Source organism: Gopherus flavomarginatus, chromosome 4, assembly GCF_025201925.1.
Source record: "Gopherus flavomarginatus isolate rGopFla2 chromosome 4, rGopFla2.mat.asm, whole genome shotgun sequence".
NCBI classification, from domain to species: domain Eukaryota; kingdom Metazoa; phylum Chordata; order Testudines; family Testudinidae; genus Gopherus; species Gopherus flavomarginatus.
This window is the reverse complement of record NC_066620.1, coordinates 20,531,018-20,558,745: the sequence shown is the minus strand read 5'-3', so window position 1 is coordinate 20,558,745 and position 27,728 is coordinate 20,531,018. Positions and strand designations below refer to the sequence as shown.

Here is a 27,728-nt window from a genome sequence, read left to right as displayed (position 1 = left end):
AAAGTATTTTTTTCTAGGCTCATTTTGAGGTGGGCAGGATGGAGGAGGAGGACTGCCACAAAGCTATTTTTGAATATCTTGAGGACCCCCTCATGCACACACAGGGTGACCCAGGCAGGCATAGAGGCCAAGAGGACGTTGAAGACAGTGTTCTCCTGCTTTGCCATCTCCTGTACCTCGAGCCCCAAGTTCTCAGCCACATGCCAGAGAAGGGCTTGATGTTCCCTAAAGTCATCTGGCGGGCTGGCTCTGGAAGGTCCCGCAACTGTCTCATCTGGGGACAACAAGGAAGACTGGACCACTGGTGGGGATGTTGGAGTCTTGACCACCATCAGAGAAAGGCTTTGCGGTGGGCAAAGGTTCCTCCACCCTGACTTCACAATGGGCTTCCAGTACTGGGTCCAGTGCTGGTGGGGCCGCCACTTGATGTTCTGCTGGGGCCGTCAAGGAGGCATAGTCATGACCAGTATGCCCTGTGCACTCCAATAAGGCCACTACACTGGCCATGCTGCCAGTGCAGTGCCGCAGACAAGGGAGCGGATTCCGATGCCCAATCATGCTGACGAGACCTTGGCGATGGGCTAAACTGGCCTTCCATACCGGAGAAACCCCCTTCCAGCAATCAGGGAGGGGCTGTCGACGACTGCATTTGTTCAGTGATCGTGGCTACTGGTGACAATTGCCCAGGTGTAACTGAACAGTAACTGTAGCATGGAGAGCAGTACCAGTGCCGGGGAGACCAGTACTGGAATGGGGAACACTCCCACTGTGCTGGTGATCGGGACAGACAACCGAGAAAGTGGGCAGTGCCGGGAATACTAACGAGAGCGTTGACTCTGTGCCAGAGAATAGAGCCATGGGGATCTGGGAGCTCAACTAGGAGACCCGCAATACAATGGGGATCTGCACTGGGATCCCCAATGCGGTGGTGAAGATTGATGCCTCCTGTCCAGTGACCAGCGTTGTTCCCCTGTCCCTTGAGGGGTCTTAATGGCAGGCTTGCCCTCTTGGAGAAATTTAGCTGGATCCTGCAGCACTGGGTCGTCAGTGGAGCAGGTGGAGACCTGTGCTCTCTCTGTGCTGAGGGAGCTTGGGATGATGAAGATGCAAGCAGAAGTGCAGGTCCCTGACCGCTCCCAAGAGTCAGTGGCAGACCTTTAAGGGGGCCTGGCATCCCAACCAGGGAGTCATGAGATTGTGCCTCCAGAACAGCCTGGAGGGAGGCCTGGGTCCCTTGATAGATGACTGTGGGCCTTCTTGCTTGGTGCCAGGGAGAGCTTCTTGGCCTTCTTCTTTGGCACCGGTGATGGCGAACAGTGCCAGAAGGAGCCAGGTACCGGCGATGCGCTATGCATGGAGACCGTGGCATTCTGCACAACCTGCTGGGATGGCTCAGAAACCAGGTGGAGGGTAGAGTCCATCAGAAGAGCCCTGAGGCAGATGTCCTGCTCCTTTGGGGTGTGAGACCGAAAGTTTTTGCAGATCTGGCACCACTCCTTAACGTGCGACTCCCTCAGGCACTTAAGGCAGCTGCCGTGGGGGTCATTCACAGGTATAGGCCTGCTGCAGTCCGAGCAGGGCTTAAACCTGGGAAATCGGGATGTGCTGCACTTGGGGCAAAGTCCCGCTGGGACCCTAACTACTAACTAACACTTAACAACTACTTAAGATTAGCATTATGTATAACGGCCTTAAGGCATGAAATTCAGAATGGCAGACAATTGCTAGCTCTTACTAAGCAAGAAAGGTGCTCCGACTGACTACCATGGGTAGTAAGAAGGAACTGAGAGAATGTAGGGCCAGCGGCGCCTGATATACCACGGCATGAGCACGGCACTTCAGGAGGCACCACAGCCAGCCCTATGGGGATCATTAGAAAGGAATTGACATGAGCAATCACTCGAAGAAAGGAAGGCCTTTCATCCTCTCTATTACTATGAATAGCAGAGTTGATCTGTGAAACAGCTTGGTCCTGTGTACATAGAGCGCCAGGGCTCATCTAACATCCAGAGTGTAGATGCTGCTCTTTCCTGTTCAGATGCAGTTTCAAGAAGAACACTGGTAGGAAGATTGCTTGACTGCAGTGGAACTGCAAAATCACTTTCGGAAGGAAAGATGGGTGAGGATGCAGCTGCACCTTATCCTTAAAGATCATATATGGGGTGCTGTTGTGAGGGCCTGAATTTCTGAAACCCTTCTGGCTGAGGTGATGGCCACTAAAAAGGCCACTTTCCAAGAGTGGTGAACCAGCAAGCACGTTACTGGTGGATAAAACTGGGACCCATAAGCTTCAATAAGATGAGGTTCAGGTCCCAGGAAGAAATAGGATCTCTGACTTGAGCACGGTATAACCTCTCTAGGCCTTTTAAGGAAATGGATAACCATCTCATGTGAAAAGGCAGACCAGAGATCAACCAGGGGCTGGAAGGCCAAAATTGCTTCTAGCTGGACATTAGTGGGATAGGAAGAAAAGCGTAATATAAATGAACTATTCATGATAGCAGGAAGGCATCCGTAAAAGACCCCAGGCTGTGGCCTTGTAGAGAGCAGAACTGGTGGCATTTCCTGTTGCTTTGGGGAGTCCCCCACAGCTGGAAAAAAGACATTTACCTTTTCCGTAACTGGTGTTCTTCGAGATGTGTTGCTCATGTCCATTCCATATTAGGAGTGTGTGCGCGCCACGTGCACCAGTGCAAGAAGTCTTTCCCTCAGCAATATCTGTAAGCGACTGGCTCCAGCGCCCCATGGAGTGGTGTGCATATGTCGCAGTATACAGGGCATCGCTGGTTCCTCCCAACCCTCAGTTCCTTCCTGGGGAAGGAAGGCAGGTTGTAGATGGACACGAGCAAGACATCTCAAAGAACACCAGTTATGGAAAAGCTAACTTGTCTTTTCTTCTTCCAGTGCCTGCTCATGTCCATTCAACGTAGGTGACTATCCCTTCACATTCTGCTTTGGCTTCATGACCAGAGGGAGGGAGGAAGACTGGTGCTAGCTCTTGGACGGCGCCAGAGGAGCACTGCGCATGGAGGCCACGGTGCTCAGTGCGGAGCTGGACTGCTGCTCTGGTGCTGGAGTGAATGCTGACTTCATTAGGAGCACTCTTAGATAGATATTGCACTCCTTCTTTGTCCTAGGTTTAAAGGACTTGCAGGTAAGGCATTTGTCACTTATGTGCCCCTCGCCTAAGCACTGTAGGCAGCTGGTATGTGGATCACTGACAGGCATAGGCGTTACAGGGCTTAAAGCCTGGGAACCAGGGCATGCCACATCCCCTGGCTGAGTCCTGTTGGAGACTAACGAAGAGTTGAAAACTACTACTAAGTGTTTAACTAAGAAACTACTATTTTAGAATTTTTCAAAGTTCGCAAGAACAAAGAACAAAACAACATTAGCTGAAGAAGCAGATGTTCTAGCACCATTGCTGGCAGCAAGAAGGAACGGAGGGTGGGGCAGCTGGCAGCACCCCTTGTATCATGCCATGTGGGTGCCACTCCAGACGGCACTAGTCACTCCCCTACAGATACTGCTAAGGGAAAAACTTGTGGCACCAGTGCATGTGGCGAGCACACACACCTAATATAGAATGGACACAAGCAAGCACTCGAAGGACTTCTTTACGGATACTTTGTGTTTCTTCTTGGGCATTGGCAATGGGGACTGGTGCTGAAATTCATGACTGGCAGGAGTGCTCTGCACCAAAGCTAAGGTGGCTGGTACACTGAGTGACTCGGCTCGGAAGTGGATCTCAGGGCTGCCTCCATGAAAAGGACCCTCAATCTCACCTCCCAATCGTTTATTGTGCAAGGTTTGAAGTCCTTGCAGATCTGGCAGCAGTGCTTTCTATGAGACTTCCAACAAGCACTTGAGACAGCTCGAAAGTGAGTCACTCAGCAGCTTCAGGAAGCAAAGGGCTTGAAGCCCAGTGATCAAGGAATGTCCTGGCATTGGGGAGCAGACAAACTTTGTTAACTAAGCGAGGAGTCCAACTACAATACAACTAAAAACTATCATAACTTTAAACTGTATACACTAGAAAAACAGAGAAACAGCAAGACACTGGTGAGTTTGCCACCGCAAACGAGAGCAGTTCCAACAACAGTCACAGGCAGTAAGAAGGAACTGAGGGGGGCACAGGGTCGGCAGGGCCCTTTATACCAATGTTATGAGCATGAAGCACCAGAGGGTGCTAGAGCCAACCCGCCGGATACCACTAGGGGAAAAAATTCCAGCAACTGTGCTCAGGGCACATACACCTACATTGGAATGGATATTTGCAAATACTCAAAGAAGAATGTGCTGTTCATTTACAATAATATCACAAGGAACAATTTGGAATGAGTTTTTCTTTGATTTTTTTTTTTTTAATTTTTAAAGGTTGGGACAGTACTGGTCGCAAAACAATTTACAGGCCAGATTGAAAAAAGAAAAAGCCACAGGAAGCCCTGACAGCACCAGATACTTTCACTGAAATCGTCCAACAACTGCTGTGATAACTCTTCGAGGAACTCACCAGTTCTTTCCTGCTGTACAGAATCTCAGGACTTCAACTGGGAGTAAACCATGAGCGTAACCTATGAACGTTTCCTCTTCAAGGACCCAGGACTCTAATTCCCAAGTTGCAACATCCCAAATCATGTTTTATTTTCTAGCTTCTCCATTAGATCACCAACTTCTTAAGAAGTCATTCAGTTTTGTTGATGCATCTTCAACTTTAAAGTAAAAGGTTAATTATTTCTTCACACTATTTGCAGGTAGAAACGAAGTGCATAAATAAAGATTTTTCTAAAGGGACTAGTGATTTTGGGTGCCTCAATTTTCAAGTGACCAAACTTGACCCAGTTAAAGGTGCCTTTGAGGATCTGGGCCCAATCCTTTAATAAGGATGCTGCTCCTGCTGCATCAACCTCAGAAATTAGGGAATACCATGGGAATCCAGAACTCTATCAAATTTCAGCTCCTAATTGAGGGAAGCAGGTGGTTGGAAAGAGAGGAGTATTTTCCTCATTGCAGCTCAAATCAGCTTTCAAAGCAGAATTGCAATGGGTATGATAAGAGCAGATGATTCAGCACTCCCATCTGCATGTCTGGAAAAAAGGAATCCGAAAGAAAAAAATGTGTGACCAAGCTCCAGAAAAGTCTGAGCTGCCTCCTTTATTCACATGAAGAGAAGAGTGGCTGAGGTATCTCATACTGTTCACAAGCTAGAATTAAATCCTTGTGAATTCTCCAAATGGGTCATTTTTGTGCCCATGACTCAGTATGGTATTCTAATAGTTCCCTGAGAGGTTCTCACTTCTGTTGCCCTTTCTGCATTTTATCGAGGCAGTGCTTGCAATATTTTTCTTCCAGTTCTGTACTCTGTGCAGGAACTGGCAGCTGAAGTCTTGCTGTCTACTGCCCAACGCTGGTGGGCCACATCCCTTTGGCTTTCTGTCAAAATGAGTATTTCCAGAGTTTTCTGCGTAAATCTTAAAACCTTATTGGAAATTAGATCACAGTCCTTAACAGATTAACAGACACTGAATATTATCACTTTGTATGTTAGAACACCTCTCAAAAAAGCTTTTGGAACAGAATTTTGCTGTAAAACATACTAAACATTTTATGGTAGCCTGGAATGAACATTTACGGAGTGTTCACATCAGTCTTTACAAGTATGTTAACTATCTACATAAATTACCAACCAATTAACTTGAAGTAAAAAATTTTAGCGATGACAAGCTTTAAGTGAATATTATCACGAAAAATGTATGTATGAAAAACGGTCAGTGCCAGATGCTTTAGAGGGAAAGAACAGGGCAATTTCAAGTGATCCATCCTGCCATCCAGTCACAGCTTCTGGCAGTCAGAGGCTGAAGGATACCTGAAGGATGGGGTTCCATCCCTGGCCATCTTGAGCTAATAACGATTGACGGACCTATCCTCCATGAACTTGTTTTCTTGCATGGATAAGTACACCATGACAAAGTGCAATTTTTTTACAGCATGCAGAGTTCCATGTACTTGGTAACAGACATGAATCTTCATAGATCCATTAAGTCTGCAGAGTGCAAGGCATCAATATTCAGGAAGACAAAGTGAGTAAGACTATTGTAGGCTTTCTAGGTTAAAAGGAACCTCCAAGTTAGAATGAATCCAAAAACATTTTTATGTTTCAGCTGCTCCAAAATGTTAATTCAAATAATGAAATAGCTATTTGCTGAGCCCCAATTTAAATAAAAATTATCATGGTAGGATATGGTCTGAGAAACATCAATTTAACTTGAGAAAAATAAATCAAGCTGTGTGTATGAGAAATCAGCTTTATAATGGGGGAGTTGTTTCAACCTTAACTAGAGAGATTATGGAAAGATTACCTCTCTCCATAACCTCTCTATAAGTATTATATTTTTCTTTCCATTAAATAGGCTGAGTTATTTTTAAATTTCATGTAGAAGGCACTTCTTACCTCCATCTAGTTTCATGAACCTTCTTATTTCTGCTCTTTGTTGACCAGAAGAATGGGGCATTCATGTGATACAATCACTTTACAGAATACTTCCTGAATACTCTCCATTTTAATAGATTGTATTTTGTCTATTTGACTTCTGCTGCACATAGGTCTTCAATGAGTTCTCTCACTGCCTAGCGCTCTTAAATTACAACTGACTCAAAACAGAGTATGTACAAGTAGTTCAACTTATCCATTTCAAATAAGCTTTACCTTTGATTCCTCTACATCATTACTTCTATTTAGAAACTGAAATATTTTATCTGCTTGTTGCAGCATATGCTCAATTAGTAGGTGACAAAATTACACTCATTATGGATATTAATGTAGCCCCTTCTCTGAAGAAATGTCCGCATAAAGGGGGAGTGCAATAGCTGCACTACAGCCATTATGGAGCTGAGAGTCTTACGGCTCAACCTAACAAAGTTATATCATGTTCCAGGACACAAGAGGATTGAAAATCACTGAATGCTGACTGGTCTTGGTATCGCTCCCCTCCAGCATTAAAGGCTCAGGTTGACAGCATTTGTGCTGCCAAATGTTTTGCAGACAGGTATGGATCTGCCTTTATTAGTACTAGGCAAAGGAATCAAGCAAGCAGAGAGATGTGCTTAAGCACAACTGTGGGGAAAATGCCCACACCCACAAACATTTTGGTTGAGTACGTTTTACGTAGAAACTTGCTGACTAATGAACTTTAATCTAATTTGAGAATAAATGCACAATACAAAAAAATAACTACAGTATTCAAATTTTATATAAAAAAGGATCACACTAAATCAACTAACCTCATTTCCTTTACAATTTCACATGAATGTTGTATTTTAGTATCACTGTGACAGTCCTAAGACTGCAGACCAGAGGAATGCAAGCTGTTCCAAGAATCAAAACATCAATAGTCTGTACTGACATATACTCCTTTGTTAGATGGCAAAGGAGAAATGCTAGAGAGAGGAAGCTAGGATGTCAAATCAAAGTGTCAGTCTTTGGTCTCACTACTTCATATACCTTTGAAAGGCATTAAACTACAAATATTGGTGAAAAATAGTTTAATATTGTTCAGACCTGCTGATGCTAGCCTATTCACAAAAATCAGGCATCTCATTTTGAATTTCTGAACTGAAAAACGTTAAGTGTAAGCTCTTCTTGAAGAGCTCTTGCAGGTTAAAGTTTGTCACTGAAGTTACAGGAGCATTTGTCTAGCCTGATATTCATCTACTTCTTATGGGATTCTTTTTTTCTATACAAACATCAAATGTGATCACTGCATTTTTATTCAATAAAAGATAAGCCAAAAGAAGGAAAATAAATGTAAACCAATTTTATTTTGCTTTTAGGTAGTGTTCTTAAAGCACTACAGCATGGTAAACAATGTAAATTAGTATAAGTCATCTCAAAAGCCAGAGTTCTCTTTTTATGAGTTGTTAAAAAGATGCAGCCTATTCTAACAGGATAAATATTTTAACCATTTCACTTCGAGTTAATGAAGGCTCACAAATGAGCAACACTCCTCATTGAGGAAAACAAAAAGCTGTTGTCGACAAAGCGACAGCACACACACAAAAACAAAAGAACTGTGTAAAAATAACTAACTGTACTGTGTTCCCATACTCTTTTGAAGTTGCTTTACAGTGGGATGATATGCACATGATCTTGCTGCAAACTTGTCATATTACTTGCAAATACATGTAGCCTAGCCTTACCATTCAGTCCAAAAGCTGCTAACTGTTTAGGTAATGCAGCACTATACTCCTCTGCTTAACAATCAACTCAGTATGTTTTACTCATTATCTTTTCTTCTAGACTGCAGGGCAGGTTAGAAAGAAAATGATCCCCTCATTAAAAATTGGTACTCTCACAGAAAAAATGTGTAATTCTGAAATAGACTTAACAAGGTATGTTTTACCTCTCTTTTCCCCGTAGCCACAAAATGGGCATGAAGTATTTTCTTTTAAAATGCCTTAATTCTCAACTTCATGCAAATCTAAATAAAGATGACCAAAACAAAAGCTTAAACAATGGGAGGATATTTCACAGAAAATTTCTTATACAAAAAACACATAAGAAAAAGGGCCACTAGGTGACATTTTAATTTACAAATTGGCATCATTTTGGTCAATATCCAAGTGCTGTTTTCTTCTACCACAACAAAGCAGCTGTACAGAAAGAAAACTGCATAACTGGTTTTATGCATTTTAATCACACATTTCCTCAGGAATTTCATGTGGATTAAGGATGCCAGGTACAGACATCTGAAGCTTATGTTTCTCCTCCTGAGCCTGTCGAAGGGCTGTTTCTCTTTCTTCCAGGAATAAATCTGATGTGTCTTCACCTGCAAATTCCTACACAAATAAATAGTTTAGTTAGTTCAGTGTAAGTGTTTTGAAATCCAAGAATAAAAAGTAAGAAGTTTCCAAAATCCAGACATTTTACATATAAATATGAAAAATCAATTTCACACTTGACGGTCAGAACCAAAATTTAAAAAAAATAATCTTCTTATGCAACAGTTGTTGCCACTAAACCTAAATCATTATAAGGAATGTAGTCACACCCTGCATGATATTTGCATTTTCACTAGCTGCTGGGATACTAGCCTCATGTTTTGAGCGGTCAGTCTTTCGAGTCCCATTGAAATGTAGGCATTAGAACATCAAAATGTTGGAACTTCAATCTACATTGTAATTCTATTTAAGATACTTTACTGAGGGACATTCTTCCCTTTAATTATCTCCTGAATGCCAACTTTTCTTTTCTTTTTTAAGAGGAAATAAAATGGAATCCTGACTCTAGGAGATACAAAAAACAGAAGTTTAGGCTCCTGAGGACTGAAATGCTTAGGCTATCCCAAGTTACTGGGTTAAATATAGGGGAAGCTGGGTGAAATATAATAACCTGTGATATACAGGAGGATCAGACTAGAAGATCTAATCGTCCCTTCTGGCCTTAAAACTATGAAACTATTCCAAAACCAGGATTGCAATATGGCCTCTATTTAAAAATGGGCTTACTACACATCTCCCAGTTTGGAAAAATTCACAGCTGCATAGAAATCCATAAGGTGCAATCCATTCTCTCAGTCTAAGTAGTCTAAGGCAACAGGCATTTCTCTGTACCCTTACTGAAGTAGCCAATAGTCAAGACTGTGGCACTACAACTCTGAGATGGTGAATTATAAAAAACACGATGACTTGTTGCATGGACTTTTCATAAGTGATGAATCAGCCTCTTCCGTTTTGAACACCACATTCAACAGTCATTTAAAATTTACGCTAACATTCCAGACATACCTTAATTTGGACCAGGAAATCCCTAAGGTGTTCCTTGAAAGCAGGAATATCCTGATTTAAACTGAAGAGTCCTGTTACAAATAGCTTAACCTGTGCACTAAGAGTAAAAATACCAGTTAGTACATGGGAAACACAAGAACCGTGCTCAAGATTTTTTTTTAACAGCCACAGCACACTTACTCTTGCAGATGAGGAAATGCAGATTTAAGAAGATTAGCAACATACTCCTGAATAAACATCTGGTTGCTCAGTGGATTTCCAGGGTTTAAAGGTGTACTTATTTTTCCTTCTTCTACTAAATTGAACATGTATGCAAGAATTGATGCATGCATTGTCAAACCTGCATATGTAAAACAGAAATGAAAATTACTTGTTACTCAAAATAAATTCCTTTATTGTTTAATGATTGCTGTACGGTTTCCCTCAACTTCAAGCACACTCTTACCAGCAGTATGTGAAGTGTCTGTTACAACAGAAAAAATATGCTGAAGAATGTCACAGAAATAAGTCTGATAAAAACTCTGAGCAGCTGCCTCTTCTTGCGCAACGTTTTGTAATAGAGTATAAAGTATCTGAAGACCTGAAAGAAAACAAAAGGATGAAAATGACCAAAATCTTTTACATTACCTTTCCTTTCCAGAAAAAATTGCATTGAATCAAGAAGTTCAGATTTGTGCAAATAGAAGTCTGACCTAGATAGAGCTATGTGAATCAATACTGAAAGATTTTCCAGGAATTTCTTCAAGTAGCTACCATATTTTTGTGGATTTGTTACGATTACTAATTATCAGCACCTCAGGCCCTTACCAAACAAAAATCGTCCACTTAAGTGATACCTTTGCTGTGATAGTGTATATTTATATAAAAGCAGGTCAAGTAAAGCTGACTAGAAATGCCTAAGAAAATTTTTGTTGGAATTTGCTGATATCTAAATGTTTTGCAGAAATGGTTAGATTTAGTCAAACTTTTAAAGAAATCCAGATTTCCTGCAGTCTCCCCGCCTGGCTTCTCCACAGTCCATCTGATGGTCTGCTGAGATGAGGCTTCTAGAGTCCACAGCTCTTGGGCAACCTGCCAGGCACTTTCCTGGAGTCAGGGACCCCCTGGCTTCTCGACTTCTGGGGCCAGGCAGATTCCTGACTCTGGGAGTTGAGCAGCCATAGGATCCCTTGCTCCCAAGCTCCTCAGCAAACCACCAGGGGGGCTGTGGCCCAGCTGGCATTCTCAAGCTGCCCTTTAGTGCACCATAAGGTTGAAGAAGGGCTGGAAACCTCAACTCCTGGAACTCTGAGCTGGCACTCCCTGGCTCCCTGTCAGTTGGACTACCAAGGACCTAGATGCATCCAGGCTCCCCACATAGCAGGCTGCAGCGGAGCCAGGAACCTTGGAAGCCATGGCAGCTAAGACTGGAAATGACAGTTCTTGTCAGGTTCACTGCTGCCCTAAAAATTGACTAGACTCCTGTCATTTTCAATCCACAGCAGCCATGACTTTTCAGGGCCCCTGGTTCTGCTGCAGTGACTAGACAGACAGCTGGGGACCTCAGACAGCAGATTTCATTTTGGAATCCCCACATTTTGCTCTTCCAAAACAAAACATTATATGAATTCAGGTCCGCAAATTTTTTCTAAGTTTTTGGCTTTTCGTTCCGATTTGGGATGATGATAAAATTTCTGAAAATTAAGTAGTGTTTGCAGAACTGAAATTTGGTTTCCCAGTCAGCTCTACCACCAACCACCATCATTAACATAACAAAAATGGCAAACACCAAGCCTCCTCCATCACTACTGTTCGGCAACAATTTGGAGAACAATCCTATACTTAGATACTTACTTAAAAACAGATAACCTCATCGGACATAGCCTCTGTCTCTATACAACACGCTGCATTGCCTAAAATGGGGGGGAAGTCTAAGGTCTGTTAGTCTTCCAGTGTATTTGAAGATACTCGGATGGCCTGCACCAGCATCTCCAGGCATCTCCCCCTTTCTGAGGAACTCCCTTCTAGTCCCAGTATGGATGCCTCCTATTGGGGTTTCCTTCTCGTTGAAGGGTGGGGAGGTTTTGAGCTACAGGAAAGGAAAGGAAGCCAGCAAGGGGAGCAACAACAGGTACCCTCTCCTGGCTATAGGACACAACTTGCATTCAAATATTCTAGCTTTATACACTTGGACAGACAGCAGAAGCCTGTGAAAATAATGACCAATGGAAAATATTGATAAAATACAGCAATATATATTTCCCTAAGTTGATTACATATCACATATTCCCTCAAAATACAGAATTCAGACCTATTAACTGGCTATATTCAAGTTTATAAGTTTAAAAATACAGAAACTCTATTCACCTGTATCTGCAACATTTCTCATTGTGTGTTTGAAAGCCCAAATAATAGAATCCAAAACAAGTTTGAACTGTGCAGGTGGAATGGCCAGGAATGCCGGAAAGCAATGAGAATTTACTGCTTGGAGTAGTAAGAAAAAGTTTGTTCTATGTTCAGGATACTCTTCGAAGTCCTAAAAAGAGAAATACATAATGAAATTGCGAGTTCCTTAAGCAGCTATAGTACACACCACCAGCTATCATCATAACAAAAGTCTGACAGCAGAAAGAACAGCAGCTTTCCAATCCAGGACAGCCTGTTTCCTTTTAAAAAATTATTATAAAAGGAAATATTAACAAATTTCAGGACAGTATATGGACTCACTGCAATGCTTTTTGACTTAAAGTCCGATTAACTCATCAAAACATATTATCATCAAATTGAATCAGTCAAGCCAGAGTTCTTCTAGTTAACGTGTAAGAACTCTGCAAGCCATTCACATACCACTTAAGTTTGTACACAACAGTAAAAGACAAGAGAGTCAGACACTTTGCAGCACAGAAAAGGATTATGTTTAGTGTAGCCACAAGGCAGTTACTTTACATAACATGCTCCCTTCAAATCTGGTGGAAGCTACACTGTTCACTAGTATGCATGAAGACAAGGGGAAGGGTGCAGGAGGAAACCAGTGGTAAATGCCATTGGGAAGACCAGAGTAGAGAGGATCAGATCCTTTTCCAAGGTGCTCTGGATTCTGCATGGATGGAACCTGATTACATTGATGCTCAGGCTCTACAGGGTTTGAAAACTGTAACCCCTCCCACACTTCCTCCCACAAGATGAAACAAGTTTCCCTGAATTTTTCTTCTTTTTGCCTATCAGGATAGCAAGGGTGGAAAAAAGGGGACAGCCATTTAGGCCTAATTGTTAACTCCAAACCACACAATCTTTTCCTGCATGTTTAGAGAAGTATGAAAACCATAAAGGAGAATAAAAGGACTTTATCATGTTCTTACAAACTGTTCCAAACACAATTATAATTTAAAAAAAATTAGAGAAATGTTCAGGCAATATTCTAGAAACAGGTCTGAGGATAGCATGACTCCAAAGTATGTTTTCCTCTTAGAAAAAAAGCTCTCTAGCATTTATAAGCTACTAAATAAACAAGACTCCTAGGAGCAGGTTAACAATCTGTGGCTCATACAATGGATTACTGTATTTTCTCACAATGGGGTATCACTTTTCACAAAGATTCAAGGGCTAGTCATTACAAAATTATGACTGGAGTCTTATGCACCTGACAGCTGAAGGAAGAGCTGGGACAATATTCCAGTTCTATGAGTATCAAACCCTTAGTTACTTTTGACAAGAAGTTTTCATTAGTAACGTAAGTCTTATCACAATCCACAAAGTAGAGGTAACCTGATGTGTGGCTCAGAAACAGCACTAACTCTGGTGTTGTTATTCTGGGAATTATTTCTGGCCATTTCTTACTTTGTATACTACCTTTCTAATAGTGTTTCTCACTCTGACACTTTAAATGTCATGAAATTATGTACATATCACTATAGGTTATACCATAAGGATTTAATCACACAAGGTATTTTACCATATAACTGCTCTAAGGAGAAGTTGTTTTTCTTAGCTTCCAAAAATGGAAGACTAACAAGTAGTTCTTATTTAGAAGTCTCTGGAAGTTTAATGCCGTGGTTCCCAACTGTGATCTACAGGAACCTAAAATGTCACAAGGCTGACTCCTACTAGCTTCCTGCTGTACAGACTTATAAGCTCTTAATTGCAAGTTCCCTTTCAAAAAGCCAGATCATTAATCAAAAATTTCAGTCTTGGGAGGCTAAAAGTGAGATGCGTAAATCCACATTATGTTAAAAAAAAAAAAAGTAAGCTCATTAGGGACTTAAAATAAAATCAATACTTTCCTAATTTCTTTAGCACATAAGCACTTGCTGCAATTGCTACAGGAATGTTAAATAATTTCAAAAAGGATGGAGGTGGTCCACAAGACACTATTCAGATGTAGGTCAGATGAGAACCCTAATGTGTTGACATTTGGGGCTGGATTCACAAAAGCACTTATGCCCTTAAATCCCAGAATCAGGCCCCACTGATTCACAAAACCCCAGTTAATGGCCTCTGAACCCTGCAGGCACCTGAAATCATTTGGCACTTGAATTATTGCAGTAAATATTCCCTAGGTGTCTATGTTTCTGCCCCTGAGCATGTGTTGTACAGCCTCATGCTAGAAGTCTGGATGCCTAAGACTCAGAGCAATGCACAAACTGGGAGAAAGAAAGTGTTCCTCAACTTAGCTTCTCTCTGAGGCCCGATCCAATAAGCGTGCTCAGCCCTAACTTACTACATTGAATCCCTATAGGCGAGCTTGCATAAAAACAGCCAGTTGGGAAGAGGAGAGGAGACCCGCCCTCATAACTTTTAGCCCATTGGTTAGGGTACTCACCAGAGAGACCACTGGTTCAAGCCACTCTCTCCCCCCACTGAAGGGAGAAGGGATTTGAACAAGAATTGCAGCTTAAGTGAGTGATCTAGCCACTAGGCAATAAGGTATTCCAATATAGGGGCTTCTTTAGTCTCTCTTGATGACAGGTGTTCCACTGTGGAGCAGGAGAACTGGTCCTAGGACTCCCTTGGTCTCCCTTCCTCTCAAGTACTCTAATCACCAGGCTATAGATCGAAGGGTAGGCAACCTATGGCACTCGTGCCAAATGCAGCACGCAAGCTGATTTTCAGTGGCACTCACACTGCCCAGGTCCTGGCCACCAGTCCAGGGGACTCTGCATTTTAATTTAATTTTAGATGAAGCTTCTTAAACATTTTTAAAACTTTATTTACTTTACATACAACAATAGTTTAGTTATACATTATAGACTTATAGAAAGAGACCTTCTGAAAACTTTAAAATGTATGACTGGCAAGTGAAACCTTAAATTAGAGTGAATAAATGGAGACTCGGCGCAGCACTTCTGAAAGGTTTTGACCCCTGCTATAGACACTCATGCTTGCTCTCTTTGGCCCAATGATTCTTTTCAATATTTACGCACAGTGCAACAGCTTCACCATTGGGCTGAAGAGAGAAGAAGTATAAGAATGACTCTATAGACTGGTGGTTAGAGCACTCACAGGAGGAACAGCTTCACAGGAGAGACTGAGGGAGCATTCACATCAGAATATCTTAGAGCTGAGTCACTATGGCATATATCTGAAAAGTGGAAGCTGCCTGTTCAAATCCCTTCTCCCCCTCAGATGGTGGTGGGAGAACCTGAACTGGGGATCTCCCAGATCTCAAGTGAGAAAAATTGAGGGAGGCACTCCTCCTGCTTACAAAAACAGCACAGGCACCTAACACCAAGAGAGGGTCTGCAGCTGAGAATCCCAAGCAGAGGGAGGTGCCTCACCACAGCCTGGACCCAGGCATCTATCTCCAACTGGGGCGAGGCTAAGTACATATCCCTCAGCTTAACACCTCCCACTGGCTACCTTAGGAGGTGCCTCCTGGCTTTTGTGAATCCCATTCTAAGGGGCCTCTCTCTCCCATTCACTGTAAAGGGAGCGAAGCCACCTAACTCAGGCTTTGTGAATACCAGTGATTTTCTAGGCACCTAAAAGTGATGCATGAGGACACTCAGCATCATGCCTAAGGGTAAGTCTATGCAGCAATGTAAGCCTGGGCTTGAACCCAGGCTCTAACCTAATTCCCCCCTTGCACTCACACATCAACAGTGCTAACCTAAGGCTTGAACCTAGAATCCCAGGACCTTGGAAGACTGAAGGGAGAACCTAGGGGCCAGGCCTATTACTTTCCTGTGTGCACATGGCCCTGGCTTTACCCGGCTCCCAGAAGTCCTCCAGACGTATCCCAGAGTTCCCAGCGGCAGAGTAGGAGCACTGCAAACAGCCAGCACAGTGGCTGCACCATTACTGCCTGGCTGAGCGTGTTTCCTGTTCCTGCTCTTCTCTCAGTGGTGGCAGTTCCTGCTCTGGCTCCTTCTTGCTGCTGTGTGGAGCTTGCTGGGAGCAAAGATGACAGGCAGGAAGCAGCTTCTGGCTGCCAGGATGTTGGGGTTTAGCCCTCCCCTGGCTGTGTTGAGCCAGGAGCTCTGCTGCCGCCCCTCCCTGCAGGACAGCCCCTTGGTCTGAGTCCGCTCTCTGTCCCTTGCTCCTGGTGCCCAGGCAGCATGCACTATGAGGGCAGTGAGTGGGAGCCAGACCAAAAAACTTCCCCCAGCCTTCCAGGGATCCATTATCCCTGTCTCCCAGAGAGTGTGGCAGGGGCAGGAATAAGGAATCCCTGGGAGGGTGCTGGAGGACACTGCACCCCAATTCCTGTGGATGCACTTCATCACTCTACAGTGAGCAACAGCCAGGATGGGGTGCATGTGTGATTTTCCTCTGAAAGCTACATTTTCTCTTATTTCAAAATAAACTAACCAACCAAAAACACCTTAACTGAACATACCATTTAAAAATTAAGAATTGTAAAGTTTCATTTTAATAGTTTGACAGTCATGGAGACTGATGTCCTAATTATTGTTAGAATAGGTGCACACGGGCATTTTCCTGCCATTGTGACTCAACCTAGAGCTGGAGACTAGATGGTAATTCAGTATAAAGCCTTCTGAGACTGCAGTCATTCTATTGAGATAGACACCAAAGGAGCTTATTATGTAGGTCATGTACTCATGTGCTCCTTATGGGCACCTGAATCTCATCAATAGCACCACCACAGTTGGGAAACAGGGTGGGAAGTAGCATTTTCCCACAATGCACCACATTCCCAGTGCTAGAATTTTGACACAGGGTGGTGGGTGTGCTAGGCACTACAGGATAGGGTCTGTGTGCTGCAACATGGGCACCAGAGCCCTAGGTTCAAGCACAGGTCAGAAAATTCAGGGTTAAAATGCAATGTAGATGCTGAAGCCCAGGGTTTCCTGACACCGGTCAGCTGACGCAAGCCCTACCAACCCTAGGTTTACATTGCTGTAGAGACATATCCTACGTTTCTTTGTGAATATAGTCCTTGGCTCCTATACTTGGGGAAATGCTATAATATCACCTATCACAGTCACATCTGTATAATCAGTAGCAATAGCCAACTCCCCAGTAGGCTTTGTGGAATGTCTGATTCTCTGCTTGGGATATCTTATTTGGTTGGTTTTATGTGATGTATTAGGAGACTGTAGGTACCCAAACACAAAAGATTACCACTTACCTTATTGATCATATTTAACGTGCATTCAAAAACAGCATCAAATATCTGAGGTATTTCAGCAGTAATGTGTCCCCCCAATTTATTTACAATGATAGCCATTGTACTGAGTACTTCAGGTTCTCTAGCAGCTGGAACATTTCTCTGGTAATCAATGAGAACTGCATCCAACAAAGGAGGAACAAAGTTTTCAGCTACCTGGTAAAGAAAGCAGAACACTGTTAGATATCTAAAAGATTGTCTACAATAACTGCATAATTAATGCTTTGTAGCAGAGTACGAGTTATTTTAGATATCTACAAATAAATTATGTCCTAAATGCATTTTTTAAAAGGAACTTGCCAAATATGTACACGCATATTATTTTTCCTGTAACCAGCAGTGACGCCTTCAGAATTATTTCTACCCTAGTAATCACTGATCATGTAGATCCATTTATTAAATCTATTAAATCCTCTCGGCTATAGCTCATACAATTGTTGCAATATCACTTCATTATGTAAATCTCACTCAGATCTCCTGAAAATGAGTTGCTATGACAAAAGCAGCGAGTTTTAATTATATTTTTGTTCTGCTGTAAAGATTGTAGATTTATCCCAGAGTGTCTTATTTATGACTATCGCTAGTTACTTTAAAAATCCACTTACCATCTGAGGATCGTTGGACCTGCTCACCCAACCAGAAATTAGTTTTAGAGTTTCCCTTTTTACTGTCCTCATACTTCTAATCAGAGGTTGTTTCGTAACCATTTCACCTGAAAAGTTTTAAATTTTATTACAACTCAATGAAAAGAGTTTGTTGATATTTGAATATACAAAACTGACTTTTTACACAGAAGTTTTACGCTAAGTTGTTGTCAATCCTACACTTCATTTAGCAGCTCATGCTCTTCGTACATGCCTATCCTATGCACCAAGTAGTCTCTCACTGGGAAAATATTACATCAGTTCTAATCTCTCTTCCTTTACACTCAATGGCCCAAGTATTTTGGTCTCCTTCCTTTTGCCCTGTCAATGGCATATGATGTCACAAGAGCAAGTCAAAGGGATTATGACCATGCAATATAACTGTTAATCTGCTACAGTATACTACCAATGGCAGGCAGACATGCTCAAAACAGCCTCCAGCTGTGATTTTATTACATTATACATTTCAACCTATACATACTATGAAACACTTTGTTTAGGAGCAGATGAACATGATTGGCCAGTTAGTTGCCCTCTCCCCGTATCATCCGTCCAGAGCTTGCAGGACCTCCACGCTATTTACAATTAATTGGAGTGGGTCTTGCTTTACAGTCCTACAGACATTTGTCAGAACCACGTTAAGTCCTGAGACAGGTGTGATCCAAAACTATGGGATTACCCAGTAGTTGCAAATCCAGCACTGCACCCCTACAGATAGAGTTTCAAGAAGTACCTAGCAATAACTTTTGAACTTCATAACTACACATTTCTTGGCAAGAACAACTGCTGGCCTTTGGAGCTGCACAGAATCAAAGATATACTCTCTGGTATTGAAGGCTTCACAGAGATCAATTGTACAGAAACTCTATAAACATCAAGTACTACAACTCTACTCACTATTCATCTTGCAAATTCTACCTGTATTATGTAATGAATATGTACAATCCCAAATACCAGCATATGGGTAGCACTGATTGGTACAGCAGAGATGGAAAAACCTTTAAATCGCTCTATTAGAACGTCCTATGGCGCACCAAGGGGACAGCAAGGCCTGTTCCCAAACTACTGTAACCAACCTCGCCAACCCACCTCCGTTGAGAGAAAGCACCTTATATGTAATATTTGTATTTTTGTTTGACAGAAACGCTATGCAACTGTTAATTTCTTTCCAGCAATAATTTTTGATTTATAAAGTGTAGGCCCTGAATTTCAGTACAGATCATTTATTCAGAAGACAAAAGGCTCTTATGTAGCAACAAAATATTAGCTTAACATATTAGCACTTTTCAAATAGGATAACTGAAGAATCAAAAGGGAATTCTTGGCTCTGATTTAAAGAAACTACAATAAGCCACATTTTCAAGTGTGCGTTTTATTACAAAATATGGGATGAGTTTTCACTTCCACAGACAAATATTTACTGTATTTTACAACCCCACAATTTTTCTTATTCATAGTTTAACAGTACCATCTCTTTTCCCATCAAGAGACGACAGAAGTTTACCTGAATATAAAGGTCAACAAATCTCTTATTAATCTGAAAGGCCAATATAAAGTTAAGTAAGCTATTTCACACAATAAGCACTTGGTCATTTATTGATTAAAAGAAGATAGTAAGAGTAGATGGTATTATTTCCATTTTGTTAGAAATAACATGGAAATTCTTACCATTAGCCTGAATAGCTGCAGAAATATTTTCACTTAGGCACTTGTACACATTCAGCATATCTAAATAAATTCTTCCAAGCTGTATCACAAAGGGGTGTCCGACTGCTTTACATGCTCTTACATTTGTTTTCAGAATGCTACCCAGCTGTTTAACTGTTTCAGGATCCTTTAGAATATCAACATTCTATTGAAGAATAGTAATTAAGTTAGTCTCATTAACTGAACAAAACTGAGCTTCTGGTAATTTTTTATGAAATAAAAATTCAGTCAGTCAGTCATTTCAAACATTTACCCTATCAATGTGTTAAGACTATCTCACTGCAGGAGACAGCACCTATACTGCTGCTGTGGTTCATGCACATAGTGATGGCAAGAGCAACAATGGGATGAAATTGGGATTACTTCAATATTGCTTTTCTGGAGAAGTATCATGAACATGAGGAGCAGTACAAGTATAACCCCAAAAGAAGGAAGAACATAAGGACAGGGGAATGGGAGCTGAGACACAAGAGAGGGTAAAAAAAAGTGAGAAGAAACAATGGTCCAATGGCAGAATAAGAGGTAGAGAACAAAGCTTGTTCTTGTCACAGCAGGGATCTGCATAAGAAAAACAGGCCTCTTACTTTCCTTCACAAAAATGAGGATTGCTCTTTAGTGCTTAACTATTAGCAGTAGCTGGAGGAGAAGACAACCCTCCCACCTGGAGTAGTGTTACAGTAAAAACCACTTCCTTTTTGTTTCCCTCCCTCATTTTCACAATACTTTAACTATCATGCCAATTATCCTACTACCCAATATTTGGCCAGGTACCTCCAGAATTAGTCCATGCAATGTCAGATCAAGCACAAAATTAAACCTTATTAAAATATCCTGCTGAATGTTTGTCTCTCTTAACATAAAATACTTAGAAGTTAACATTTCCATGGTGCTCTTACTTTTGTTGCCTGTTGAATTATGCTGTCCCACACTTGATTAGGTAGCAACATGTATTTTTCTATCAGATGCTCCTGTACAGTTTGGTCAGTCTGTGCCCCAATCATGTATCCAACAGCTTCATAGAATGTATGCACCTGATTTGAACGAGAAACAAGTGAGACAGGAAGAAAAGTTTTCAGAGTTAAGACATAATGTTAAAACACTTCTTTATGCAGCCATTCCTATATCTCTAGTGGTACATACACAATTTTTAAAAGTTGTTCACAAGGAGTTGAAGCAGGAAGTATGTTTTAACTGAGAATATTCCCAACACTCACTTTACACCAAATATCAAAACTGACTATTTTTGGATGTTTGCTGGACTCCACTAAAACTCTTTCAAACTTCAGATTCTTTCATCAGATGTGTGTGCAGGTTCCCAGTTTTTTTTTTTAAATAACAAGGTTTACATCAAACTGGGGTATAGGGTGTACAGCAGGGAGGAAGGCCTGTTTTAACAAATCTTGTGAGGTCCATCAAAGTAAGGTAACTAACTGTCCTACTGACTCAGTAAGCTATACAGTGTAGTGTACTGTAGGGAAAAATGGAGAGGGAATGGGGAAACAAATACTGAAATTTTGACACATTTAAAAACTATTTAGAAAGAACACTTAACATGGGTAAAAGTATTTTATTCAGTCCTTCACCATGCACCCCATTTACCTCCCTCCTCTCCTTCCATATCCCCACTCCTTTGTACCGCCTTCATCTTACTTTCACATTTTATCAGTCTGTCTTCCCCATCCTTATTCTGCATCCCTCCCAGAGCCACACATTGCAAGACCAGGGAGCTCAGATGCATGCCACCTAATTCCTTTTTAGTACATGCAGCAAAGAATCCTGTGGCACCTTACAGACTAACAGACGTTTTGGAGCATGAGCTTTCGTGGGTGAATACCCACTTCGTCATGCATCTCACGAAGTGGGTATTCACCCACGAAAGCTCATGCTCCAAAACGTCTGTTAGTCTGTAACGTGCCACAGGATTCTTTGCTGCTTTTACAGATCCAGACTAACACGGCTACATCTCTGATACTTTTTAGTACATGTCTCCCTCCAATTTCTTTTAGGGTACATTTGGAGGGTGATTAAAAAAAATCACTTACAATGGGAAGCTAATTATATCTTTCAACTATAGGAGTGGCTATCACCACTCCCTAAACTAGATCTTCCCCAGATGCTAAGCAATTTTACCCACAGAGAAAGTTGCAAGAATCACTGCTACAACATATACATTAAGTTGTGTTTGTCTCTAGTTTTATCAAACTATGGTTCCCATTTGACATATTATGTACTGTTTGTTTTACCTGTATTCTTGAACATTTCAGTATTTGCATGCTGTTGGTGGGATCCTACTCTATGCCATGTTAAAACCATTAAATAAAAACAATTAGGTGGGAAACGTTAAAATGTTTATCCCAAAAAATTATTCAAACAGAACTTAATTCTTGTTAAAGAAATAAATGGGATCCTATTAAACCCACTTAATCTCCTGGAGAGGAGGAAGAACGAAGTCTGCTGAAGGATGTTAATTAAACCCCCACACAATGACATAAGCATTCTTCTAGTACCACGGGATTATGCCCTACCAGCAAGACTAGGAAACAGAATTCAAGTCTCCTAGAAAGCACCACCACTATTTCACCATGGCTTTTAAATATCAGCCAGAGCTACTATGTATCATTGCTGAATTTGACATACCTGCTGTGGCTGAAGATCACAAATGATTGTATTAATGTTGTTCAGGATCTCATCAATGAATGGCATGACTTCTCCCACCTGAACCTGAACAAAGTGTCGGCGGCATTTCTGTGCTATTTTTATGAAGGTATCACAAGCCATATCCTGGACACCATCATGGGTTTCTAAATTAAAATATAATTATGTGTGACTTTTATGCTCTTTACAAAGATTCTACAGGTGTGTACACGTGCGCACACACGCAATCAGCAGCTCCAATATGAAAGTAATACTTGAACATTTAGGTCCCCAAAAATTTAAGGTGTTAGTGAGCAGAAAAGTGATGAAACGTCAAACATACTTACCATGCATGAATTCAAAAAGCTTGTTGACTACTGTCTTCAAAAATTTCCAGTGAGCTCTCAAAAACCGTGGATATTGACCTACTATATACATGATATTTGATGCAATAATAGCTTTGTTATCTTTCCCTCGCTTTTGTTCACAGAGTCCCAGAAGATCCTGCAAGGGCAAAAAAAACCTGTACTTGTCTCTCTTTTCATGTTTAATGTTTGTATTTTCTTAGAACTGTGATGGGGCAAAATTTAAAGTACTATAACCACCAATGCTAAAACTGTAGTTTGGCAATACCTGACAAATACCAAAAAGATCACCAAATCAGGCTTCATAATTGTTTCAATGCATTTGAACAATGTAGATTAAAGTTAGGATATTAGAATTACAGAGATTTAGTAAAACTTTTTGGAAGGACAAGAAAGCAGTTTTCTACCCAGAAATTATTTTAAATACAGCTTATTAAGAATTGTCACATGAACTTAAATTCACTTCAGGTATGAATGTAAAAGTGTAAGCAATCCTCAGTGTTTTGTACCAAGTGAAGGCAAGCAGTTTGTGAAATTTATTTAATAAAAACCAACCAGTCCTACGTTCTGCCTGTAACATAAGGGACTGGCTACCTACTAGTCTATATTGGTGAGTATAAAAAATGACAACTGAAAGAAATAATTTAATATGAATTACTGTGTGAATTTTTAAAACATGGTAAGAAATGCCTCTTTTCTAAGGAATCTTGAATTTTACCAAGCAGAGCCTCAGTTTTGACAGGTTTTCCACTCTGTCACACATCTATTGATAAAACTAAAATTCTAATAAATCAAAAATGTATATGGCAAGAATGCTATTCTCCCCTCACTGCCTATAGTAGTGAAGGTTATGACCTTAAAGTAAAGAGAAATGCACGCTAAACTTAAGTTTTACACTGGGTTAATTCAGAAGAAGTTATCTCGGTAATTTCCTTTATAGGCATGATAGCCAAGGCTCCTTTTCACATGATTTTATACAAATGTAATATATCCTGACTAGTCAGTTTGCTTTTTTCTACAGTGTAGTTCAATAAAAATGTGCAGCAAATGTTAATATCTTCAAAGAATTTAAAAGAAATCACCATTGCACTTTTGAACCTACCAGCTGTTCTGGCGTGAATGTGAAGAACCCACAAGTTTTATGACATTATACCTTAATTACTGTAACAAGAAATCGTTTTTCATCCTCTTCATGCATTGCTCCACTGATTGACCCAATAGCCCAACACAGAGTATTCAAATTCTTCCATGACCATTCTGTTCCATTCACTTGATTGTGAAGTTTTTCTGTCATTATTCGTTCAGTATCTGCATAATCCAGGTGCGTAAGATAAACTGAAAGAAACAATTACATTTTAATATGTTACAAATCCACTTTTTAAGCAGTCATAGTACATTATGGAGGTGCTGGTCACAACTCCATAGCAGAGATTGAGTTCTATTTCATATATATGCAGTTTTCATACAAAACTACAGCATATCCTTCCTTTAAAAGTTCACGCTGGACTAAGCAAATGTTAGTTTACGAGTTAAAAATAATTAAAAACAGGGTTCTATAAAAGTTTAACATTTACGTCAAGTTTTCTCTTTGTCCTAAACAATATAACGCAGATAGTTCACACTTTCTATATAGTTAACGTTAATTAAATCTTGTTCATAAACTGCATTTGGAGAACTTAGACCGCTATTAAGCTAAATTACTAACAATGGTTGTATCTAATTGTTAAGATTACATAGGCTCAGGTAACCCGTAAGTGAGGCCAATGTGACATGAGTGGGATGGGTTGATTTACCACTTGTTAGTTTGCACGCAACAATTCTATTGGTTATAATGACTCAGTGCTATAATGGAGATGGAGTTCCCACTAGTAGATAACTTGATTCAACTGTCACTGTTTTTTCAAGATTCTGTGGATGCATGCTACCTTGGGCCTCCTGTTGAAAAGCCCCTCACCACAGTGCTGCCTGAGCTCCAGTTGCACACAGACACTTCAGGACTTCAGAGCCAGAGCTCTCCCATCCTCAATTTTAACAGCAATGGTCTCATTGACTGTCCACTACATCAGTAAGTCAGCTGCAACTTGAAGGCCAGATTCACCAATATGCTTTGGCTGCTTTGTACTGCTCTGGCCGTTCTAAACCCAGTTTAACTAGCTGGTGCACTCTTACTGGCACATCAAAGTAGCCAAACTACAGTTAAAATAAAAAAAAAGGTGACTTAAGGTTGACACGTATATTTACATCATATTGCAGGGTAACAATGTTTCTTGTTCCTGTATGAAATTTTTTTTTTTTTTTTTTTTAAATAGAGCTAAGGAATTTCCCTGAAACAAACTACATCAAGATGAAGTTGAGGTTGAGCATACGTATCAGTAACAAGTGTAAAAAAAAATTCCAGGGATATGATGGTTGTCTCAAAACTAAGCACTAAGACACCCAAGCAACCTTAACTATGCCTGTAATATCAGGAGAGGGGAAAAAGAAGGAAAAAGTATAGATTAAACAGACTAAATAATCTGGTACAACCACCCTTAAAATGCCTTACTCATAATCCTATATTTATTCCACGATGTAGCAGAGTTGGGTGCCTTATGTTTAGATTTCTATTAAGTATATCTTTAACTCTAAATTTCTATGGTTTAGAACACTGTTGTAAGATAATTACACCAGTGTAATTTCTTTTTTTTTTTTTTTTTTAAATCCTGAAGTTACTGATGCACACTTTCAACATCAAGGTTTTTTTGGGTCTAGGAATATACAAGATGAACACATTACATGGCTAGAATTCAATGACCAAACTGGAAGGTGAAGAACCATCACTGAACAGATGAAGATACCAAGCAGAAGAGTAGATATATTACATACCTAGAACAAATGCTGAAGACTACTGTTTCTTAGGTATGTAATAAACACTGATCAGGTACTCTACAGTGTGGTCAAAGGATGTGATAATATTCACTACTCCTACAGATATTTCGCTCAAACAGTCTTAAATATGGTGGTTCACAGTGCTTGCCAGAATTATTCATGACTAACAGATGCACATTTTGTATTCTAATAATCCAAAGTGGGGTTTTTAATTTTTTTGAATTTCCTTTAGTAAACCTTTAGATTTTTTAAAATTATACATTGGAGAAGTAAATGAAGTATTTTGTGTATTTGTTCAGCAAACATCTTGATACTTTCTAGCAGCAGGGACTCTTTCATAATGCCTAGTATGAATGATTTCTAATGTTTCATAATGGAAACACTCTTTCAAAGTTGTGATGTAATGGGAAAACCAATTTTATTTCTACTATGCACGACACTGTCAAGATGGTAGTTTGTTGTTGGTTCTTTTTTCAAATGAATAATTAAGGTTACAAAGATTTTTTTTTTAAAAAGTATCAGAGGGGTAGCCGTGTTAGTCTGGATCTGTAAAAAGCAACAAAGAGTCCTGTGGCATCTTATAGACTAACATATGTCTGACATGCGTCTGATGAAGTGGGTATTCACTCACAAAAGCTTATGCTCCAATACATCTATTAGTCTATAAGGTGCCAAAGGACTCTTTTTTTATTGACTACACCTTCTGAAAAGTTCTCCTTTGGAGCTGGTATGTCATGTCTCAGACAAGGAGACTTGTAAAAAGTTGTTTAAGGAGCCACAGGGACATGCTGGCTGCTTCCAGGAGCCATAGAGAGCTTGTCTTAGCCCTGCTGCGCTACCGACTGCACTTTTAACAGCCTGGTCAGTGGTGCTGATGGGAGCTGCCAGGGTTCCTTTTCAACCGTGCATTCCGGTTGAAAACTGGACACCTGGCAACTGTACTCCACGCTGAGGAATGTCAAAGCTTCCCAGAACTTTTGAAAGTGGAAGGGTGAATGTCTACAGGGGATCAGAGTTCAAAACAGCGAGCAGAGCAGTCATGGTGGGCACTGTAGCACACTGAGGGAAGCCACTTATACTGCTATAATGAACAGCAGCGCCTACAGTGACTACAGTTTGTCACCTTAATTTTGCCGCAAAAAAAAAAAAACTTTATGCCTCTCATCAAGGTGGTTTTATTTTGTCAGCAACACAGAGTTTTGCTGTCAAAAGTAGCTTTGTATTGTGTACATCTCCACCATTTTGTTTGCAAAAACTGCCTTTTGCTGACAAAATTGGGTAATGTAAACAAGACCTTAGTTTCCTTCACTAATGAGCTTTAACTGCAGAGCTTGGTCCTAATAATTAAAAACCTTTAAGATAATGCCCCTAAGCTACTTCCCCCTCCTATATACACACACACACATTTATTTTTCCATTAATTTATTAATTTTTTTCTGGTGTTATTTACTTAAAATGGTTGCACCTGACCATAATAAATTAATAGATAAACTTCAAGACAAAAAAATGACAAGGAAAAAACTCTAAAAATTAAGTCAACTGCTTCTCCGGGGAGTCTTCCTAGAGTAGCACTCCATTCCTCATTCTTGCATTTCTTCTCCCTCATACCTTCTCCCCACACTTATCTTGATCAGTAGTTATTCTTCCTTGCGTTGTCTGTCTAAATTAGATTGTAAGCTAGCATTTAGTCAAAGGATTTCATATTTTGTTGCTGTATATTCATAAGATCAGATAAGTCGTTAACTTACCCAGCGTCTCCCTCATATTCTTGTACAAGTTTATGGAATCTGTATCCTTCATGAACTCTCGTACAACTTCCCCCTGATCATTTTCCACAACCAGCACTTCTTCTGGTTTAGCCATACGGCTAACCATTAACAACCGGACCTATGTTTACCAGAGAATCAACAGTTTTAGATTAAGACACATTTAGGGTTGAGCATTTGACTAGTTCAAGAGTAAACGGTCAATTGACCAGTCAAATATTTCAAAGCATTTTTTGTTAGGAGAGTAAAACAAGAAGACTTTATGGTCTCCAATAGGTTTAGCCTTAGACAGACACTTACGCCTAGTTATGAAAGAAGTTACTAACGGAGTTATTTTAACTCAGAAGAATGCCAA

The 27,728-nt window shown here is 40.6% G+C and overlaps 1 protein-coding gene across 1 annotated transcript in view; it reads right to left on the bottom strand.

The window, feature by feature from the left end:
- Window positions 1-7,799: 7,799 nt before the first annotated feature.
- Window positions 7,800-27,728, bottom strand: part of XPO1 (exportin 1) — an 88,712-nt gene continuing 68,783 nt past the window's right edge. Inside the window, exons 13-25 of the mRNA XM_050952030.1 lie at window positions 27,356-27,494; window positions 23,893-24,074; window positions 22,722-22,878; window positions 22,378-22,541; window positions 20,637-20,771; window positions 19,702-19,885; window positions 17,995-18,101; window positions 17,351-17,545; window positions 12,130-12,298; window positions 10,229-10,363; window positions 9,964-10,123; window positions 9,784-9,880; window positions 7,800-8,835 (exon numbers count right to left, since the gene is read on the bottom strand). Coding sequence (XP_050807987.1) covers window positions 8,689-8,835; window positions 9,784-9,880; window positions 9,964-10,123; window positions 10,229-10,363; window positions 12,130-12,298; window positions 17,351-17,545; window positions 17,995-18,101; window positions 19,702-19,885; window positions 20,637-20,771; window positions 22,378-22,541; window positions 22,722-22,878; window positions 23,893-24,074; window positions 27,356-27,494 — 1,971 coding nt within the window. The 3' untranslated portion in view covers window positions 7,800-8,688. The remainder of the gene's footprint in view (window positions 8,836-9,783; window positions 9,881-9,963; window positions 10,124-10,228; window positions 10,364-12,129; window positions 12,299-17,350; window positions 17,546-17,994; window positions 18,102-19,701; window positions 19,886-20,636; window positions 20,772-22,377; window positions 22,542-22,721; window positions 22,879-23,892; window positions 24,075-27,355; window positions 27,495-27,728) is intronic.